The sequence below is a fragment of the Kryptolebias marmoratus genome, linkage group LG20 (assembly GCF_001649575.2).
Source record: "Kryptolebias marmoratus isolate JLee-2015 linkage group LG20, ASM164957v2, whole genome shotgun sequence".
NCBI lineage: Eukaryota > Metazoa > Chordata > Actinopteri > Cyprinodontiformes > Rivulidae > Kryptolebias > Kryptolebias marmoratus.
Genome location: NC_051449.1, coordinates 10,138,202 through 10,159,659, shown reverse-complemented (window position 1 = coordinate 10,159,659; position 21,458 = coordinate 10,138,202). Strand labels below are relative to the sequence as shown.

General features: G+C 40.3%; 4 protein-coding genes across 10 annotated transcripts in view; 1 reads left to right on the top strand and 3 right to left on the bottom strand.

Annotated features, from left to right (window-relative positions):
• Positions 1 to 367: 367 nt before the first annotated feature.
• On the top strand, positions 368 to 4,833 carry LOC108239579 (insulin-like growth factor-binding protein 3). 5 transcript variants are annotated; one of them, XM_037982070.1, is made up of 5 exons: positions 368 to 844; positions 1,272 to 1,513; positions 2,253 to 2,372; positions 2,557 to 2,705; positions 3,867 to 4,833. In XM_037982070.1, the coding sequence occupies exons 1-5, from the start codon at positions 466 to 468 to the stop codon at positions 4,048 to 4,050; spliced, it is 1,074 nt and encodes a 357-aa protein (XP_037837998.1). In that variant the 5' UTR covers positions 368 to 465; the 3' UTR covers positions 4,051 to 4,833. The 5 variants fall into 5 exon arrangements, with proteins under 5 accessions (XP_037837998.1, XP_037837997.1, XP_017277860.1 ...); XM_037982069.1 differs by having other exon boundaries at positions 1,269 to 1,513; XM_017422371.3 differs by lacking the exon at positions 2,557 to 2,705 and having other exon boundaries at positions 370 to 844.
• A 61-nt stretch (positions 4,834 to 4,894) lies between these two features.
• On the bottom strand, positions 4,895 to 6,869 carry LOC108239603 (insulin-like growth factor-binding protein 1). Of its 2 annotated transcripts, none has more exons than XM_017422408.3 (4): positions 6,267 to 6,869; positions 6,024 to 6,196; positions 5,712 to 5,840; positions 4,895 to 5,602 (listed from the first exon to the last, which is right to left on the bottom strand). In XM_017422408.3, exons 1-4 carry the CDS (start codon positions 6,610 to 6,612, stop codon positions 5,477 to 5,479), a joined length of 774 nt encoding a protein of 257 aa, XP_017277897.1. In that variant the 5' UTR covers positions 6,613 to 6,869; the 3' UTR covers positions 4,895 to 5,476. The 2 variants fall into 2 exon arrangements, with proteins under 2 accessions (XP_017277897.1, XP_017277898.1); XM_017422409.3 differs by having other exon boundaries at positions 6,024 to 6,166; positions 6,267 to 6,814.
• Positions 6,870 to 7,459: 590 nt separating this feature from the next.
• LOC108239612 (nuclear polyadenylated RNA-binding protein 3) lies at positions 7,460 to 8,720 on the bottom strand. The gene is made up of 4 exons (XM_025007283.1): positions 8,588 to 8,720; positions 8,074 to 8,493; positions 7,907 to 7,984; positions 7,460 to 7,780 (listed from the first exon to the last, which is right to left on the bottom strand). Exons 1-4 carry the CDS (start codon positions 8,606 to 8,608, stop codon positions 7,700 to 7,702), a joined length of 600 nt encoding a protein of 199 aa, XP_024863051.1. The 5' UTR covers positions 8,609 to 8,720; the 3' UTR covers positions 7,460 to 7,699.
• Positions 8,721 to 10,196: 1,476 nt separating this feature from the next.
• The window catches only part of LOC108239683 (adenylate cyclase type 1), a 33,793-nt gene continuing 22,531 nt past the window's right edge, over positions 10,197 to 21,458 (bottom strand). The window contains exons 5-20 of one of the 2 annotated variants that reach the window (XM_017422566.3): positions 20,475 to 20,602; positions 19,969 to 20,127; positions 19,197 to 19,338; positions 18,135 to 18,290; positions 16,620 to 16,817; positions 16,041 to 16,138; positions 15,842 to 15,926; positions 15,611 to 15,700; positions 15,209 to 15,471; positions 14,350 to 14,476; positions 13,741 to 13,902; positions 13,508 to 13,654; positions 13,309 to 13,407; positions 12,796 to 12,910; positions 12,577 to 12,701; positions 10,197 to 12,165 (exon numbers count right to left, since the gene is read on the bottom strand). In XM_017422566.3, the coding sequence (XP_017278055.1) occupies positions 11,707 to 12,165; positions 12,577 to 12,701; positions 12,796 to 12,910; positions 13,309 to 13,407; positions 13,508 to 13,654; positions 13,741 to 13,902; positions 14,350 to 14,476; positions 15,209 to 15,471; positions 15,611 to 15,700; positions 15,842 to 15,926; positions 16,041 to 16,138; positions 16,620 to 16,817; positions 18,135 to 18,290; positions 19,197 to 19,338; positions 19,969 to 20,127; positions 20,475 to 20,602 (2,553 nt within the window). In that variant the 3' untranslated portion in view covers positions 10,197 to 11,706. The remainder of the gene's footprint in view (positions 12,166 to 12,576; positions 12,702 to 12,795; positions 12,911 to 13,308; positions 13,408 to 13,507; positions 13,655 to 13,740; positions 13,903 to 14,349; positions 14,477 to 15,208; positions 15,472 to 15,610; positions 15,701 to 15,841; positions 15,927 to 16,040; positions 16,139 to 16,619; positions 16,818 to 18,134; positions 18,291 to 19,196; positions 19,339 to 19,968; positions 20,128 to 20,474; positions 20,603 to 21,458) is intronic. The other variant, XM_017422567.2, reaches the window with a different exon arrangement.

The window sequence follows — 21,458 nt, the reverse complement described above, 5'->3', positions numbered from 1 at the left end:
CGACGCCCCCTGCGGATGTAATGGCACAAGAAAAGGGCGTGTGTGCTGTCACTTAAGACTATTTTCTTGTAATTAAAAGAAAAAATGAATATCTCTTTAAATGCTTGATCAGTTAATGATCTTTGTGTTAAAGTTGCGATAGCTCTCAGTTATTTAAGAACGCCAAAATTAAAACAGATATCCAGAAATCCATTTTGTTAGAAAGAAGTTTGAAAGAGACACACTGCAGCCCAAATGCTTTCCATATTCCAACTACAATCCAATTTACACAGAATTAGAGGAGTTAAAGTAATTCATCAGTGCACCACGAGCCCTTCGGGGGTGTGACTTCAGTCATTGGGGTCTATATATTGAGATGTTTTAACCGTGGGCTTCTTGTGAATGAGAAGCTGACCAGCTGGAAACTCTCCGCAGCTCCTCCTCGTCGCGCGCGCGTCCTCCTCTTCTGTAGCCTCGCTGCCTGTGATGGGTTCGTCCCTTGTCGCTCTGTGCCTGTGCGCGGCTTTTCTCGCGGCGTCGCTCGGCCGCAGGTCAGGTGCGGTCGGCGCGGTGATCAGATGCGAGCCCTGTGACGCGGCGGCGCGCCTCCTGTGCAAGCCGCTGCCCAGGGACTGCGCCGAGAGGGTCCGCGAGCCGGGCTGCGGCTGCTGCCTGACGTGCGCGCTCAGCTTCGGCCAGCCGTGCGGAGTGTACACGGGCAGATGCGGCTCCGGGCTGACGTGCCAAGCCCAGCCAGGTGAAACCAAGCCGCTGCAGGCTCTGATTGAGGGACGCGGCATCTGCGTGAACGCCACGAACAGGAGAGCCGCAGTCAGACCCACACCTCCCGTCAATGAATTGCCAGGTATGGTTGCACTTTGAACATGCTTCCATCATCAGCTTTCTTAGTTAGGAATGCATGGAGTTTGAGATAGATTAAAAGAGGGTTTGGAGAGGCTACAGTCTAACTGATCCATAACATAATGCATCTGAAAACCAAATTACATTAACTTATTTACTGATTTTCCACATTACCTAATGTGCTACAAGATTGTTTCCTTTATGTGATAGCTGGATCAGTCTTAAACCTAATTTTCACAATCCCTGGCACTGTGAATCACATCAAATAGTGTGACTTTTCGCTTTTAGTCTTATTAGAAACTGTTTCTAATTTCTGTTATTGCACAATTGTTTCCTAAAATTTGATAATATTCCATAGCTTGTCTAAAAGATTTTGAAAATACTCATGTTTCGTTTGGTGGAATAAACACGCTGTTCTAAAACTTCAGCAGAGCATACAGAGACTCTGGACAAGGAGCAGAATTCCACCGACTCAAGTCTTCAAACTTCATACAACAGCCATGCCGGACCACTTAGACCTCCACACCACCCCTCCTTCTCCTCAGCAAAGTCAGATGTCCTCAGACGGGAACCGCAGAAGAAAACCCAGAGCTTTAAAATGGAGGATCTCCCCGGACCACTCATCACAGACCAACAAAACTTCGCTCTCGAAACCAAACAGGAGCCTGAATATGTGAGTACCACAAACATTTTTTTTGTCATCCACACGCTAGAGGAATGTTTTTCTCCTCTTCTCTGTGTTTTGGTGTTTTTCCTCCCCCCTTGCGGGTGATGAAATGTTTTGGATAGCGGTGGTGGCGGTTGGCAGGGACCTGGTGCAGTAGAGTGACATGGCAGAGAGCATGTACCATGGCCCTGCGGCTGACCTGGGTCAGGCGGTTGTTTGGCCACAAGGCGTCCGCGTGCCGGGCGCACTGAGAGCCAGCGGATGATGGATTGGCTGATGTGAGTGCCTGTTGGGAAGCACTGCTGCTATTTTGATCTTTCTTTGGCCTGAGAAGTGAGCACACTCTAGTAATGGGCTTTGACTGGCTACTGTGATTAGTGACTGGAGTACTTGGACTTGAGGACAAGCCTTTTGGCTCCATCTTTGAGCCGTTTGAATTCAATTTGTTCCCCATTCTTTGTGTTAAGAGTTCTAAGCAGCTTTGCAAACTGTTAAGCCTCAGCAAGTCAGATGAATTGATTCCTGATCCGCCACCTCTTTTATATCGCCGCCATCATTGTTAAGGTATTACAGCAGAGCAGTGTGTTCTGCAGCATGAGCCAGCTTTAGCTTATTCAAGTTAATGTCAAAAATCATCTCAAGGGAGCCAGTGGCGCTAATAGCATGACTTGCAATTATATTTCTCAAAGCTGGAACTTCAGGCATGCAAATTTGAAATGAGATTATGTGTTTCCTCTTTTTCTAGGGACCCTGTCGAAGAGAGATTGAGAGCATTCTCAGCAACCTGAAAATTACCAACATCCTCAACCCCAGAGGTTTCCGCATACCAAATTGTGACAAGAAGGGCTTCTATAAGAAAAAACAGGTATAACCAAAGATTATTCTTGCATCGTTATTCAATAAATATTGACAAAAAACGTGCTACTTTAAGCATCTCCTCTTTTATGGGCTACATTAATTGAGATTAGATACTTGAGCTAGAGACTGAAACTTTAGGGCTCCTGCAGCCCAGTAACAGCTTTGTTGCTTTCTCTTGTATTCATCAGTAGTTATTAAAGCTTCGTCACTGCACCACACCAGTGAGGCAAACCTTAGCCACTGGATCTGGAAACAGGAACCACAGGGGCCAAACCCCAGCAGCGTTGACGGCTGGGACGACGGCGGCCTTGCCTCCCCTCCCAGGGAGACAGACGTCAAGGTGGCCACTGGCACCCCATGAGCTCGCCCCATAATTGCTGGACTTTTGAGAGGCAGACACAGAAATAGAGCTGCAGCCATCCCCACCTCAACATGGTTCACCCACGATTGGGTTGTAATAAATGAGTGGTTCTGACGCGTTCACAGGGAGGCGCTCGGGGCTCCCGCTCAACTGAATCACCGAGACTGTTTATCTTATTGCATATCAATCCCTCCCGTTTGACCTGTAATCATCCTATTAGCAGCTCTGCAACACCAGACCCATAAGTCACATTTAGCTCAGAGTACTAAATGACTGCCAGACATTTAAATTTTTGGCATATGAGAGAATTTGAATTTAAAAAGTACATATTACACTAAATTCCTTGTAGATGGATGGAAATCATCTCAACATATATTTTTACCTTAAAGATGCATTTTTGTTAGTAAATGATGCTCTGGATTTGAAATATGTAAGTTTTTAAGTCTTCTTACTCTCTAGTTGTGAAGCTTTAATCAAATATTTACTCAATGTAATACTTTTTTTTGTTGTGATTTCATACACGAGTCCAGTTTTAAACAGCCTCAGTCAACTCCTGTCTGAAATATTGAGCTAAATAGGGATGTCCTCCCTCCTGATCAGCCCTAACCCCTCTGTGGAGCGGCGGTCCCTTAGCCCTTGAAATGAATGGCTGCATGTTTTACTGAAGTGGAGGTTGACCTTTAGTAAAATTGGCAGTAAAATAACAGCCCTTGGGTAGCTCCACAGACTCTGTAAGTCATTTGTAGTACCCATAATTTGGAGCTGTGGGGTATAATCAGCAACAGATGATTCGTTCTGGCCACCAGCTTCTGAAAATAGATCTCGGTTCACAGTTGTTCACAAACGGGACTAAGTAAATATTTTACCAGGTTTCTGTTTACCTTAAAGCTCCCTATATGTGTGTGTAACAGGAGGTAGACCGTAAAAAGCAGCTCAAAATACCACAGCGTGTCGGATGGCCAAGACTTCGTCCACTCAGCACAATCTAACCATTAATGCATCTTAACTGCGCGGTTCTGCTTTATTGACAAAAGTGGCGTGTCGCTTTAAAATGCTGCACGTTCAGCTGATTGTTTTTATTACATTTATCTGCGCTATCTCCTTCATCTGTCTTCAACTCGTGCCGTCCTGTACTTTCAGTGCCGTCCATCCAAGGGCAGGAAGCGAGGCTTCTGCTGGTGTGTGGACAAATACGGGCAGCCCTTGCCAGGGTTTGACGAGAAGGAGCAAGGCGACATCCAGCACTACAACTCCGACAGCCAGTCGGACTGAAGAAGAACGGGAGGGACTGAGGGAGGCTGCAAGCGGACAAGAAGAATTGTAAACAAATGGAGACACTGAGGATATTGGAGGCGAAGTCAAAAGATGGCTCAGTTGATATATGGATGTTTGCTATTTCTATCTGTTGCCTGTGGGACTTTTTTTTCCAAGGCAGAGCAAGGAGAGCAGAGGAGGTTTATCAGGAGAAAAGACTTGGAATTGTATGCTATGGACAAACTCTCTATAAGCTGTTTTGTTTCTGACGCTACCTGGAGAGCTTCTGGTAAAATAAGCTTAAAGAATTCATTTCAGAAGCCTTAAAGTGATGATAAAAACACAAAAGACACATCACAAACAGTGATAAGTGTGCCCTACATATACGCACAATTAAGTGGCATTGCATAGGTGTAACCGATAACTGTATGCTTGTGATTTGTTACAAAGACATTGAGTGCGGGCGCAATGAAATGTGTAGTTGTTTAGTGTAACATGCAGTGCCTTACTATGAATTCCTATTTGTATGAATTTTATTCTTTCCAGTTGCTTCCTGCTTTACAGGGAGCTGGATGTGATTGTGCAGCTCAAACAGCACCATATATTTAAAGTTTTTTTATGCTGGATTTGAAGCCACAGTGACGAAAGAGACATTCTACTCTGTACTGTGGCTAATTTGATGTCACTTTGCATAAGCTGAATACTTGAGATTAAAGGCCTTTGCCATATATTCTTGATTTTTTTTATGTGTGTAGCCAGTGGTTTTGTTCTATGCTTGTCAGATTTTATTATGTTTGCATGTACAATCCAGCTCTCAAAGTCTATTTTTACCTAATAAAGGCAGTAAAAATGATCCACACATTGTTTTTTGTCTTCTCCAATCAACTTCATAAAACCATTAAAATATCACAATATAGTGATAAAAATTTTATTAATCAACATTTAAAATTAAAACATACACACATTTGATTCAAACAATGACTCAACGTATCAGCTGTATTGAATAGCATTCACAGAAAATCCACTCTACACAAACAATACTTACACAACAATCAAAAGCATGAACAAATAAATAGATACAAGATCAAAACTAATCAGTAGATCTGCAGAGGTAGACAAATGTTGACCAATCCATCCTTTACTTCACAATGGCTTAGACAGATATAGGTTTGTGTTTAAACTAAAACTCAAGATCCCAAAACCTCTGGATTTGGCTTTTCAGACTTACAGATCTGTTGTTTTGAGCAATGGAGTTATGTAGAAACACAAATGCACACCACTATTTACAGACATAAAAAAGGTTAATGGGAATAAATAAGATTACGATACATACAATATATGTAAATAAAGCATGAGGACATATGTTTTTATACAGTTACGCTTTTTCAGTTCATTAGATGTCTAACAGTAGCTTGGTTTAAAGTTAAGCTATGAAGTAAAACTTTTTTCTGTCTGAAAAATGTCTGTTTTTGTGTGTTTATGAGTGAATTCATCCCTCAGTGAGTGACCTCTTGATGGCACTCTGCATCGTCAAGAAGGTCACTGGATCCCGGGAGCTTCTTCCCGTTCCACGATGAGACACACCAGCAGCGAACAGGGGGCCCAACCAGCGACGACTCGCACTGAAACACATGCAAAGTCAGATCAGTCACCTGGTAAACTGAGATTAAAGCTCTCTAAATGAGGTGGGATTTGTTGTAAATTCTAAAAACTTTTTAAAAAATTCCTCACCTGCTTGGCCTTGTAGAAGCCATGCTTGTCACAGTTGGGGAGGTAAAAGGTTGTGAACTTATCGCCTAGTAACTGCTGAGAGCTGGCTATTCTGTCCAGTGCTGCGTGCAGTTCGACATGACAGGGACCCTTTGCAAAACAGAACCAAAACTGCATGTTAATAAATCCACCATATGAGCACATTGAAATTACATGCCTTCTTTTTTTTCTAGGTAATCAACACTTCTCCTAGATTCATGTACTCCCTCTTGTGGAAACAATGCTAAATTACTTCTTTCACATTTTTATGTCAGATTAATGGTTTGTTCATACCTGCTGGACCAGTTTGTTGCGGATGGAATTGACCTTGGCTTTGAAGCTCTCATGGCCCTCAGCAGGATCTTGGTGATCAGAAGGAAGATTAAGCCCCAGCAAATGGTGCAGGGAGCCGTGATCCGAGACTTCATCACCCTCCTCTGTTGAGATGTTGAAATAAGAGCCATTAACTGTAAAATGAAATTCTAAAAATCAATGAAAATAATTAACATTAATGGAAGTGAGAACCACCGAAGCTACCTTGGCCCATGTCTTCAGTGCAGATTCCCTGTCCTCTGGTCAGAGCGTGGAGTGGTCTGGCCTCACCTGGCCTGGGAGTGCAGTGGAGACCCTCAGCACAGTGGGCTGTGTGAACGCCACAGGAAGCACCTTTCTCCAGAGCGCAGGCCATGCAGCAGCCGCAGCCGGGCTCCCTCAGCACTTGCTTGCAGTCCTGTGGGATGGCTGGACAGTTGTTCAGCTTCTGTTGCGTGCAGGGGTAACAGCGGATGGGCTCAGGTCCCACCACCGGGGACGACCTCACCACAGCCAACACAGCCAGAGCCACTGCTGCCCCAAACCTCAGAGCTTTATAGAATCCAAGCATTTTTTTGGTCTACAAATAAATCTTTTTAATCTTTGTTGGTCTTGCCTCGTAAACCTGCTCTCTGTAACTGTGGAGTTTTTTCTTTAGAGATTTCTGTGAATCAGCGGTATTTGTACGATGAGCTGACCTCAAAAGGTTAATGATTGACACTGTGACCAGAGATATAAAATATTTTTGACAAAGCTAATCCAAACAGGGGGCGACCCCGTTTGACGTGCATAGATCCACGATCACAAGGTCGGTCGTAAATATTGACTCAGGAACATAAAGAGATTGTAGATGAAAACAACTCTGTTTTTGGATAACAAAATCCACCAAAATCTTTACATCTGATGTTATGAAGGGAATTTCATGAGAGCTGCTGCTCGCTAAAGATATGAGTGATGAATAAAATTTACTATAAGAAGTTTCACATTATTCAAAAATGCATTCATCTTATGGAGTAATGTTAACTGAAGATTCACAGACATTGTTTTTGACAATGAAATCCTATTTTCCCCTTTAGTCATGTTGATCCCCTTATCATGTAGACAAATAAACAGAATCATTCCTCTGGAGAGTTGCACAACCCTAACATTATGGATTTGTCTACTGGATTCATAACATGTTTGTCTACAAAAAGCGAACAGTAATTGGGTGTTTCCCTGGTGTAGTATTTGTCATAAATATCTGACAAATGCCAGATGTGTGTTGTGCAAGCCGGCTCCACTTATCTCATGCTGTGTTCTCCACATGGCCCCAGGCATTTCATTTTGATAGAACTGAAATACAAAAAGCTATCATAGCTCAAGCATACCTTTAGCTCAAAATATTTCCACTTCAAACTGTAGTAATGTTGCAACACAAGTTCTCATAAATCTATTTATTCTAATGAAAAGATGGAGCAGAAGCTGCTTGTAGTAAAATTATGAAGTGGAGGTTTTATAGACAAAACAACAACAATAGCTTCTCATAACCCACAGTTTGAAAGAATGTACCCTGGTTTAGACCCTAAACAAAGAATATAAACTGTGATCAGCTCAGAAGGCAGCAATCATAAAGCTTGGTGAATCCCACATTAACCTTGTGAGACCTGGGATGATGAATGTTACTCAACCACCAGTTGATGAGTTGTTGCCTCTTCAATGTTGACCATCAGGTTTACTACCCACTTTGGAAAAGGCTCCTCCTTTGAAATATTTAGAGAAAAAAAAGAATATATATATATATATATAATTAAAAACTGCCTTTAATATGTTTTACTTTATTTTCTTATTTAATTTTTTAAAGAGTTTTATCATAAAAAGACTACTACCAGCTCCTTGTTGATTTTTCTTTTCCTGTTCATTGATGATTTAGGAGTTGTCTGTTTCTGCCATTTAATATTGGAGACCTTGGAAAAAAACAGAACAGTTTATTATGACCTGCCGATCACAGCTGCACATTGTTTGGTAGAAATATGAAGTTCTTGTGTATTCTTGCCTTTTTTCTCAGCTTCTCTATACTTAATCGCTTTTGATTTCCTAACTTTGGTAGCGGAACATCTTCATCACTCAGATCTGAAGCATGAATGCTCAAATCTGACACCAAAGAATTTTCATTGTCATTCTTGTGGTTGTCAGATTGAATTTGAATGAAACTCTTCTGGCTTACAGAACCAGAGCTCCGCCTTGGTCTCAGAACCCTCAACGGAACATTGTCTTCATCATCATCATCATCATCATCATCTTCTCCTTCTTCTTCCCTCTCATTTTCTGCCACTATCTCCTCTGTCTCTGCACCCTCTTGAAACTCTAAATCCTTCTCTTCTTCTTCTTCGTCTGTTCTGCTTCCCACAGATTCGTCTTCTTGCTCTGACGCTTCTTCTATGGGCTCCAGGGGTGGTCTCTTTTCCAGCATTTGCTTTCATTTTTTAAATAAGAATACAAACAATGTAGACCAATTATTACCAAATAAAAATAAAAAAAAACATTTGCTTTACATACATCAGACTTACATTTAGCTGGTGGGTGTCCATTTAGCTGATGAAGCTTTCTTGTTAAACAAATCTCAGAGAGCCTGTTGTGAGAATGGGCTCATGTTTCTTAATTGATTATTTCAATCAGGTGTGGACACTTGATGAGACACCTTCAACTCAGCAGTGAGGTTTTGACCATGTTACTGAAGTAAAAGCAGAGCAAACAGAAAATCCAATATGATCTGCACAAAAACTTCAGTGTCCTAAACAGATTTTTACAGGTTGACATGTTATAGAGATTGAATAAATTAATGAATAAAACTCAGATGTTACACAGAACAACAAGAATCCTGATCCTGTTATTGCAGATTCCTGTTTTGGTTTAATCTTCAAAAACTGTGTAAACGGCATTATGACTTCTGAAAATTTTATGATCTGTTTCATTTTTAATTTGTTTTTTATTTTATTTTATTGTACTATGGCTAAATATTTTTTGTGCAACTAACAGAAACACATGATGATATTAGCTTTACAACCTAAATTGGTAACCAACAGCACTAAAGCATCATTTACTAGTTACCTTTTTTGATTGAAAATCTAATTGTTTGATGGTCAATTTCAATGTTTAAATCACTCAAAATTCTTCATTTTACTTACCATTCCCCTGTTTTATATTATATCTCATTCCTGTTATATGAAACGGACACAACCTTTATTTAGGGCATTTTCAAATAATGTTAAACTAACTGTTTACAAATCAGCTGAAGAGGCAAAACATATAATAAACATAGGGTGAGGAATAAATTCACTGATAAAAAATAATAAAGTGGCAAAAACAATAACATTTCTTTTGGGAATAAATAAGCTCAGCACATAGTAAGAATGACATATAATAAAAAATGAAACTAATCTAAAATATTTAATTATTATTATTGTTATTTATAGATTATGTGTAAGCAAAATCTAATTCTGAACAAGAATATATGCAGTGATGCTGTTTAACCGTCCTGCCCCTTTAAATGCTATTTGTTGTCCTTCATTGTTTCCTTTTCATTGTATAATGTAAACTTTAAAAGCTGTACATTTTAGCCTATTTCTACAAAGTAAAACCGTTGTAAAAAACACGTCAGGTTTACATTGAGTTGTTAATAACTGACCAGCAGAATTTCAGTGCAAAGCAACAACATCTCCAGTGTTGCACCGTCCGTAAAAAGTTTGCACAAGACAGGTGTTTGTTGACTTAACTGTTACACCGAGTGAACTCCACAAACTCTACATCAGCACTGGGAAAAACAATTTTGGCCCCTGTACAGAGTTTGACTGTGTGACATTGTATGATGAGACATGAAGGTGCTCTGACGAAATAAAACATTGCAGTTAGAAATGGCTGCAATCGACTTTAGTCTTGCCCTTACTTGGACTTCCTGTTAGAATAAAACTAATTTTCCAAACTGAGGATATTTAAAGAGCTATCTATAATAGGTAAGATATTATTTGTTCCCCCATATGAAAAGATTTGAACTGTCCCTTTAAGCTTTAAACATGCAAAGGGGTCATTATTTTCACTCCTATCTTCTATACTTGTTTTGTGATCCAGGTTGCCAAAAATTACTTTCATTAGTTAAAGTTCACAAGCACACAAATGTGATATTTTATACACCAATATAGTATTTATTACAAAATATTCAATAACTCAACTTTAAACTGTACAAGATACAGCATAGTTTACAGCTTTTGGCTATTTACAAAAAAGTATGATCTGGATATCAAAATGAATAAATCTAAAAAGGCAGGTTGCAGTCACTGTAAGCTTATTGAGTAAGGCAAAAAACTTGAAACATGATGTATTCACACTTTTGCAGATCAAGTGAAATGTCTATGCACTTAAAGATACGGCCTATAGAGATATCCAACATGCCTCATATGTCCGAAGCAGCGTCTGAGAGATGTGTGCTCAAGCTTGTTCACAGAAAACTCAAGCTGTAGCCTAAATATGATGAAAAGCAGTAGCACTGTAATGCAAATGCCTGAAAACAACAGCAGCTAGACACTGCATCAAAGTTGGTGCAGCTTCAAGGTATGTGGACGTACACGGAGCATTTGAAACACTGAAAGGTCATGCATTTATGAACGTAGTGTGCTTATTTTCACGTGTCTGTGCTCTCTTCTTTATGAATAAATGCTAAATGCCATCAGGAATATATTCACCCTCTGTGATATACACTGTGTTGATTTGTCTACATTTGGCATAAACTAATGTTCAACCTTATTCTGTTCTTCCTGTTGACTTTATTATCTTCTTGCTGTTAAATACCTCTATCTTTGTTTAGTTTTTAAACATATCACATTAAACCTCAGGTCTGGACACGTTTTAAATCCATTAATAATGAAAAAGTCAGGTGTTAAATACTATTAGTCTGCCAGCAACTTTTTCCTCTTCTGCAGAAGCAATAAAAGTTGTAAAACTTTTATGGAATGATCGTTACTTTGGTTTTCTTTCAGCAGGAGTATCATTACTATGGCTGTCGACTCTTAAAAAGTCATCCACTGTGTTAACTATTAATACGCCACACATCATAAAAAGCCTAATCCATCCAGTGAAAAGTGGGTATAAAAGGTTTTGTGCTGTTTTGTTACAATTCAAAACTAATCACACATGCATACACACACACGCAAGTACACACATGCATGCATACTTACACCCACACACTCACATAAAAAAAAAAGAACCACAATTTTTCTCTGTAAATAATGCAGTATATCCTTGGCATAATCAGAAGGACAGTGCAAAAGCAAATACATGAGCAGTCTTTTTCTGAGAACCAGTGTACATATCCCCCGCACGTGGAAATATGCACTTCATATAATACAAAGATGCACACCATACCTGGATCTGAAAAAAAAACCCAGAGAACACCACAAATCTAATCATCTGTTACAGAGATGCTTAAAAAAAAGAGTTAAGATTTGGGTGTACCTTTCCTCTCTCCGCATCTCGTTCATGAAAAGTGACGAGCAGTTAAAAATCTCTAAAAGCATGTATGATTGTCCATATCATCACTTCACGTCTCAGGAGGATTACGTCCTGAATGAGCTCATCCTGGACAGTGTCAGTATAGTCAGGCTTTCTTGTAAATTCCTGGACAGGCCTGACCTCTTCAGGCGCTCCTGCTGCATTTGAGACAGTCTCGCCTGTCTTCTTGGACTGCTGCGTCTGCAATAGCTGCCACAGCCTCGATTTGAATCCCCGTCACCTCTATGTCATCGTCCTCTTCCTCCTCACCTACTGCAGGCACACAGGACGAGGGCAGGCTCGTCGCTTGGCTGTTGCCAATGTTGATCTGAACATTGCTGCCTGTGCTGGCATGAGCGGCGGTCAGGCTGGCAGGAGAGGAGACGCTGCCCAGATTGGTTGGGACGCTCGTCTTGCCGCAGGAGTGGATACGGCGTGCCAGGCTGGAGGAGCGCATCACTGATGAGGTGGTCACTGTGCCAACACCCTGCACCTTCCCTTCCAGAAAGTAAGTCAGCATCTCACCTTTGCCTTTTACACTGACCTTGCCACGGCAAACCAGGTCATAGTTGCTGTTCAGTAGCCGATAAACCTCCTCAGTGACCTGGAAATTAAAACACCAGAATTACAAATGTTAAACTAAACATTTATCAAAAAGAGACCTCAACATTTCAAGCTATACAGATGGTTTTTTTTTGTTTTTTTCTGTATTTACGAATGGCAAAGCTATTAACTCCATCTTCAAGGTTGCATACAAGATCTGATGAGAATATGAAAAGGAACACTATAATTTATGCTCAATGGATACATTTTCTCTTTTGAGCCTTTTCACATTAACCTCATTGACTTGACTTAATAAATGATAATGTGATGGTTGTCAAAAAATTTGTTTTTCTATAGTAATCATAATTTTAGGACTGTTATGTTCTAAATGTCTTATGTCCTAAAAAAATAAGATTCAATCCAGAAAATCTGATTTAAAAGTCTCATTTGTAACTGTTCATGCTCTGACTACCTGTATTTTTCCTGGAACACCAGTGCTGTCCATCCGACTCGCCACATTGACCGTGTTACCCCAGATGTCGTACTGAGGCCTCCGTGCTCCAATCACCCCTGCGACCACGGGACCCACATTGATACCTGTCCAAATGCACACAAACATTAAGCCAAATCAGTCTATCTAAACCGGCATTTCTCAGTGCCAGACTTCAGTTCATCATGCAGGTAAACTCACCCACTCTCAGGACAAACTCGTTGTAGGATTGGTAGTTGATTTCATCCAACACATCAAACATTTCTATGGCGTAGTCTGCTAACGTACTCACGTGGTCATACACCAATTTTTTGTCCTTAAGAGGAAAAAGATAGTTAGAAAAGATCTACACATTATTACAATTTGTCCAACCTTTTAAAGTGAGGTTCTTTAGAAAGTTTATGAACATTTAACACGTTATCTGTCGTAGGTGGCTCTTTAAATGAGCTGAATTTGGAAAAGTAAAGTTTAATTCTGACCAGACCAACAAACTATTGGCTTGTCTGAGTAGGGTCGAAACAAAAGTGGATGACTGCCACTTTAAAACAACTTCAATCTCAAAAATCTTATAATGGTTCAAGCAAATCCTTTTTATAAACCTTTACACTGCTGTCAGTTTCACATTACATTTATCTACATAGAATTTAAAGGGATCACTAATGATCTTTTTAATGTTCCTAATTTTACACAAAAAAGACAAACATGGAAAGTCACCTTGGTGCCAACAGTGGGGACGAGTCCCACAGCTGCCATGTATGTGCTGCCAATGGTTTTGATTTTCTCAATGTCCTTATAGCACTCTTTATCCATGAGCTGCAAAGCACAGATTCACTTAAACACCAAGCACTAAAGTGCAAAATGCATTCCAACAAATATTAAAATATAATGCAAACTATAAAGATGAAAATCAGACCTCATCAAAGTCAGCTATGATTTCATTCAGCAGCCTTAGGCACTCCACTCCCATGTTGTTGCCATCCAGTTCAATGTAGAAATCATTAAAGTTTGGGATCGAGGCAAACAGCACTCCAACTTGAGCATAGGACTGATAATACAAATCCTAACAGCAAACAAAGAAAACAGTAAAACAAACAAAAGACGTCCTCAGACGTTCTCCTAACTTTTGTTTTCTGCCTTTTGATCTACCTGTTTGTCTGTCTGACTGCCTGCCTGTTTATTAGCGTGGCTCACCATGTTTCTAGGGTTTGACATTAAGAAGTGCTGAGCCACGTGAGCAGGCAGTAGATTGAAGAGGATCCTCCGATTGTCCAGCTTTACTTTCTCCATCCCGTCTCTTTCCTCCTCTGCCTGAAGACAAAGCAAAATATCCAGATAAATGCTGGGCGCACCAGTGTTTGTTCCACATTTTCACCACATGGAGTCAGTAAAAAGCCTTCAGAGACTATTACAACTGAAGTTTTACAGTTGGACTAATATCCCTAAAGGAATTGCAATAATAATTGTGCTACAAGTTAAAGAGTAAATTGTTTAAAATATATATTTTATATTTCCAACCCAGTATGTGGCATGCTTAGTTCTACACAAAACAGGGCCAAAATAAGCTTCTTACGCTTGTTTTTGCCAAGAAATATGCTTCTGGCAGCCTAAATTGCTACATCCTCCTCACTTAACCCAATATATCAGATCTGAAATGGCAGTGTTCCTGCTGAAGCTTTTACAATTGTAAGATTCAAGCATCCTAACATCCACAGCCTTTTCACGCTTGAACAGATACATCAGTGCAAACTTCCAGACCTGTACAGCCCAAAGGAAGTCCAAGCGCAGTTTGAGGTCAAGTTGCCTGGAGTGGAGGGCCAGCGCACTGACAAAGAGCAACAGAGACAGGATGGGCTCATAGCCCCGGATGTGGAAGGACCCCCCACTGTGGAAGAGACACACACAGAAGTCAGCACAGACGTAGACCACAAAGAAAACAACCTGTGAGGGTGGACTGGACCCACCACAGTGTCGAGGAAGAACATGAGTCAAGTTAACTTTTTTTCTTTGAAGGACAAAATGAAGATAAAAACACACACTTCTAGAAAAAATACTTCATATATACATATATACACACACACACACACACACATTGTTGGATCATTAATAATATGAAGCTTAACTGCATTTACGCGAAACAGATTTTTCTCACTAAACTGGAAATCAAAAATCAACATAATAAAATTTTCACTCTGAGCTCTAATAAAATTGGCCAGGCTCTTGAGCACAGAGCTAACGTGCTCCCATCATCCAGCCCACATTGTCCTTTCAGGCTTCTGATTTGGAGCTAATAAGCATGTGTGCTGCTTCAAAGGGTGGAAATGAAAGAGTGTGTGGGCTGAAGACAAGCAACAATTCCTCTACACACATACATCTCAGCACATGTACTGTAAATGTTCTAACTCCTGTTTACCCGTTCGCGTTTCTGTTTCAAACACACAAAAAGCACGACTGCTTAATGTTTGCATCGATCCAATGCTTAAACAATGCATGAATGACAACACATCATACCTGGATTAAACTTTGCGACTGTTGTGACTGCCGGGTGTTGTTATGTACCTTCAGAAAATAACACAAATCTAAAGTGTATGTTTTCATGCTGTGCCATGAACCTCACCCTGCAGTCCTGCGAAAGCTACTGAGCTCCAGTACTGTGACATATAGCACCCCCACAAGGAGCATCAGTGCCATCTTTGGCAGCCAGGAGATACGCAGGAAAAGTGCCAAGGTGAGGGTGCCCACCACACAGGAGAGAAAGGCGTAACGGGCCCCGTCACAGGGCAGCTCTGCCACGGTGCGGTTGGCTTCGCTGTCCACATCGATGATGACAATGGAACTATTTGTGTTGGCACTACCCCACAACCAGGGCATACAACCCACCTGTCAAAGGAAAACAGCAAGATACAAGCGCAGGTTGGTCAGATAACATAAAGAGTAGAGAGATGTCCCACCAGTGTAAAACATTTTCGTCACGTGGAGTCTAATATTAAATGTTTTAACTGCTGCTTTTGAGACTTACAACACAGGCTTGGGCCACAGCGTAGATTAAGAGCACTATGAGAATACAGAGAGCAGTACGAATCTGAATTGTCAGGCACCCTGGAAAACACTGACACATAAAAACAGAGAGAATTAAGTTCACAGATATTATGAGGAACACTAAAATATTTTTCATCATTCGTATTGTAAGGAATACTATACATGCTCATACAAAAAAATCAAGCAAGTTCTAAAAAGAATCTGATTTTACCTGTATTCTAGTAATATGGAGGTACATTATACAAGCTACTAGGAAGCAGATGCAGAAGACGAGAAGGACGAGTACCACTGTGCCCCTGAGTTTTAAAGAAAGAAAGAGAAATGTAGTTAGCAAGAAAGAAATGTGTTTGTTTAAAAAAAAAACGAGAAGCAGCAGGACAAGAAACCAGAGTATTAAGTGGTGTACATACTGTGGTATGATGAGAAGATACACAAGGCCGAACAAGGCAGCTAGGATCAGAGAGAGGACCACTGCGCTGGTGAAGTACTCATCAGGAACCTGGTGGTACTAATCAAAAAAATAGAAAATTTAAGGACAAAGTACAACATAGTAATATCATCACTCACTCACTTCAACGACATTTCAAAGTACAGCATATATGCAAAAGTTTTGAGCCATCCATTAAAACATTAATTTATTTCCACTCATTCCTCATTCAAGGATTAAAAAGTCACTTAAATCAAGGGACGGGCACATGAATTTGGCAAAACAAAACAAAAACAAACAAACAAAAAGCACCCACTACTTTTAACCATTCATAAATGCTTTTCATCACAGACAGCCTGTAGATTTTATACTTTTTGTCAACTTGGCGTGCATACAATCAGTTTTGAACAAATAACAAAACACTCTTGTAACAAACAACAACAAATACCTGAAAGAATTTCAGAAAGCACAGAAAACTATTGATCAAGACCACTTCAAATGTTTACAATAAAATCTTATTCCCCATAAACACAGAATATTTAAAGTCCGTACTCCAGCTCACCTTCTGCTCGCGCTCGGAGCACTTATACATGAGTGTGAGGAAGTTGAGGTCTGCTGTGTCTGACTCAGTCTGGCGGGCCTCGATCAGCCGACCAATGTAGCGGTTGACCCGGGTTCTGGGGCTGCTCTGGATCACGTTAGCCTGGTTAGCGTTATTGCGGTTCCTCAGCTTTTGCGGAGCCGTTCGCATGGCCCTCCGCTGGAAGGGGTGGAATCAGAATCTTTATTTATATAACTGCACTGCTGCACTCTTTCTTCTCTGGACTACTTCAGGATTATCATATAAGGAATGAGGGTGAATGAGAGTCAACAGTAAACACAGGCAGCTGATTATACTTTCAAATTAGAACATTGCCTTCACACTTAACTTCATCATCAAATGCACCCCACTGTGTTTAAGTGTCTTCAGCAGCCAAAGTGAGCAGCTTTGCAAAACACTGGAGCAAAGCCAGAGAGTTAACATGACGTAGTAAATGTGTGTGTCTGCGTGGACGTGTGTGCGTGTGTGTAGATTTGCCTACGTGTAAATAAGCATGCTTCCTGAACTGTGCAGCTTAGCTCAATGAGTGTGGGGGTGGGGGAGTGAGTAAAGATCACCAGAGTTTTTGGGAGTTCACGACACAGATGTGTACAACTACCTCTGTCATGTTCCTCTTCTGCATGCATCTGTAAACTCTAGCTTTACTTATGTTTTTGCTTTTTTGTCTACCAGCCTCTCTAGTTCTTATTTTTCTGCATTGCTTATCTCATTATTTATCACCTTTACTTCATTTACTCCTCTCCTGCTTTTACACATCTAACCCTGATTTTTGTCTTGGCTCACTTTGTTTGGATTTTTACTAATATTTTACCCCTGTTTATCTGTTGATTCTCCCCTTTCCCCATGTTTCAACTTTTTCTGACACCATTTATTTGTTTAGGGGCATTTATAAGGCTGTAACAGAGTGGCCTGAAGATGCTGCTGCTGATTTTGCATTTTCACTTTGAGCTCAGTGGCTCAACCATGCCTTTAGCAGCAACAATAAAACTGCATTCATTTTTCTCTTGTCCTGCAAATGGCTTTATGCTTTGTACGAATGTGTCACTTCGCTCTGCACAAATGTGTTTAATCTGACTCAGAAGTTGCCACTAAGTGGATACTTTATAAAATCATTCACCCTTTTTCCCTGAAATGGGACACACTGTTATCTTATGTGAGCTAAAGATCTACTGAGCGTGGCTGTAGCACTGAGTTCAAATGACATTGAAGTGTACAGTTTTTTTTTTTTTTTTTTACAGACACACAAGGTCAATAAGCTCCTTACGAGTTGGGCAGATTGCCAGTTTCACTGACAGTGCAGGGTTTGTTGGGGTAAATGTTATGTTAGTCGCCAGCAGAGAGACCAACAATGCAAGCAAACAATAAATCATATGAGACACAACAGATTTTCCAGGAAACTCTAGCTGGCGTGTCTTTTAGCAAATCACAGCACGAACAAACACAAAACCTTCAACGCACACACACAAGACTTGATACCTTGTCACCGTCCTCGCAGTTCATGACATTGGAGAAGGGAATCTCAGCCTTGAACATCTTCCTGCAGTGCATGAGCTGCACCAGTAAGTAGCACACAGTTTTGAACTTCATTTTTTTGGCAGGCTTTATATCCGAAAGAATCAATCCTGGGAAAATCTGTCACCAGATAAAAAATGGGAACGAGGATTAGGTGCACCACACAACAAAATATATGTTATGCACAGATATAAAACTCTATAACTCATGCACAAAATTTGGACAGTGTGCACATGCGCACACACACATGCAAACATTATTATCAGGCTCAAGAAATTAAGTAGAATGTGCTCGAAATTAAGTAGGTAATCCCTGAGGCCATTTATATCATGTTAGGACCCTAAAAAGGATTCGGAGAAGTAATAATGATTACGTGTACGTTAAAGGCTTTGAGTGTGTCATTTGTAACAAAATCTATATGCTCTGTCCGAGCTATATCCCTGCAGAAGCAGCAGTCGAAGTGAGAGCATATCTTTGATGAAGTTGAACCATCAGCTATATGAAGACGATTAGTGAAATTGTTCACATTACAAAGAAAAACAAGGAGGATCGAAGAGGTTCACACATAAACCAGTGAATCTAAGTGTAAATCTTAGCATGTGTGACGTAAAACCTGCTGCTGAGAATAAAGAGCAGAGAAAAGGAAAAGAGAAGAGACCCTGGGGAGGCGTACAGAAATGAGATTGAAGCTCCTGCTTCAGATGAAAGTTTGTTGAACTGCTCAAATTTAAGTTCCAGGATATTTTTTCCTCTTTATTACAGGTCAGAAGAAAAAATTACTCAATGACGTGTGCGTGCGTGTTTTATCATATGATGCTGGATGCTGTAGTCCTTCTATAGTTTACGTTTTGTTGATCTTGGTAGAAATAATGACTGATTTTCAAACTAAGCCCACTCTGACTTCATTAAGGGTCCATTGCCACAGCTTAACATACTGCAGATGCTTTACTAGTGTGCTCATTATAAGCTCTAACCTAAAAAAACTAAATATTCAGTTTTACAGTAGGATTCCCTAACATAAGGTACCTTCCGTCGGTGAGATGGCACAATAAAGAAAGTTTCTATTTCATGCTTTTGGAGGAAGGCGTTCCTTTCATGACCATTTCCAGGCTCCACCTCATAGTCTCCATTTAGGCACTCGAGTGTTGATCTGGTGATGTGAACTTTCCTGTGACACATGACAAGGTGAGCTTAACACATAGGGAGAAAGAAATGTGTCAAAACAAGCTCTAAAATTCTGCTCTGGCTAGTTTTTACCATCACAACAAGTTGAAACTTTTACCAAATTCTAAAGAAGTATGCACAAAATGGTACAAATAAACGTTTTTCTTTGCTTTCTGTTTCTGTCTTCAAGAGCCAAATTATTACAGGCTATTTTTTCTCTCCACAAAATCCCCTAGATTAAGCTTACAGGCTCTTATGTCCAAAAACAACACATTCATTTTTTTTAAATCGTGTTTTGTATAGCTAGAAAGACATTTTATGACATTTTAGACAAAGACATTTTATGTGTCTTAGTCAGCTCAGAAGATGTGTGTTTTTGTGGGACAGGAAAACTGCCTCTGGTCTGGAGATTCTGTTTTAAAATGAAATATATACTGTATACTGTAACACACCAATAGCAGCAACAAGCAGCTCTTCAAAACTGAGTGAAAAATAGAAAGAAATCCTAAAATCCTCTAAATTAAGACAGACGTTCTACAGTGTGGAGCCTTATCAGGTAGTCGTGTTATCTTTCCAAAGGAGCATAATATAGTGTCCAAAGCTTTTGAGGCTGAGTAAAGTGTTTCATGCTTACCCTGGCAGTCCTCCAGCTTCCATCACATTGGCCAGCGTCACATCATTCGACCAAACATCATACTGCCACTTCCTGAGGCCCAGCACTCCACACAGCACTCGACCCGTGTGCAAACCAACACGCATGTTAAGGTTGACTTCTGTTGCCTCTGCTACTGACCTGCAGGAACCATATACAGAGAAAGTTTGGGTTACATTAACAACAGGATATCTTCAACAATATCTACACAGAGAGTATATTTTTAGTATCTTTATACTTGAATACAAGTGACAAAGAATATCTTAAATTTGACTGGACCTAATTACAACCACTCTTTATGAATAGATATCAAGATCTCTCAAGATGTGGAGCCAAAACAAATACTAGTCAGAAATGTTCTTTTTCTGGAACAAAATTAGGGGTTTAATGTTTTATTAGGCTCTTAATGCTTGTTTGGACAGTTGATGTGAAAATGTTCCCAGGTCACACATGAAACCAGACAACACCTAATTAAAAGAAGTACTCACGTTATGGTGTCGATCATGTCTAGACCCATTTCTACGCAGCAGTGAGCATGGTCAGTCTTGGGTTGAGTCAGTCCCGAGACACAGTAATAACAATCCCCCAGGATCTTGATCCTGCGACAGTGGTTCTCCTGTTAATCAGAGAGAAAGACAGAAGAGAGGAGTTGTTATCTCCTATTGAAAAGGATGAATCGGTGCATAACAAAATGTTGGACAGTGGTAGACTTTTTTCAAAGCTCTCTCTTGGTTTTCCCTGATTTTCGCCTAGAAATGTTCCAGGCTGACAAAAATGCCTTAAAATTTAAGTTACAAAGAAGAGGCAGGACTGACAAAACTCCCACAGGCTACCTCATGATGTTTAGCCAAAATAATATTAAAAACAAAAAAAGAAACCATAGCTGCTTCTTTGTGTCTTTTGCCGTGCCTTATGAGATGACCTGCTGCTAATGTGTTCCAGACAGAGTTTTACAACTTTCTTGGAAGATTTATCGTGCGACTTCAAAGCAAAGCAAAAAAAAAAAAAAAAAAGCAAAGCAAAAAATAAAAACAATTCAATCAGTTCAAAAAAAGTTAAAAAACAAAAACAACTGGACTTCTATTCTGTAGCTGAAGACGTTTCGCTTCTCATCCGAGGAGCTTTCTCAATTCAGAAATAGAGAGTGTGGAGTTGAGCTTTTAAAGCTGAGATGTGATGTAAGCTGGATTGCAAATTGCAAATTGTTCTCACTCTCCTAACAAAGGAGGCTCGTTAGAATCCTTGTTTGTCTGACTCACTGATGGGCCACTCTTGGCACATGAGTGCAGGTGTTGATTGGAGTGAAACTGACTGGGGATCAGGCCTAAATTGGTCAGACCCACCAGAAGTTGTCCACTCTTCTTCCTCTGCCCTTGAGAGAAAAAGTTTCTATTTTTGTTGAGAAGGCCCAACTTTCACAGCATCAGAAGAGCAAGGAACGCCAACAAGGTAAGTTCTCTAGACTGCAACAG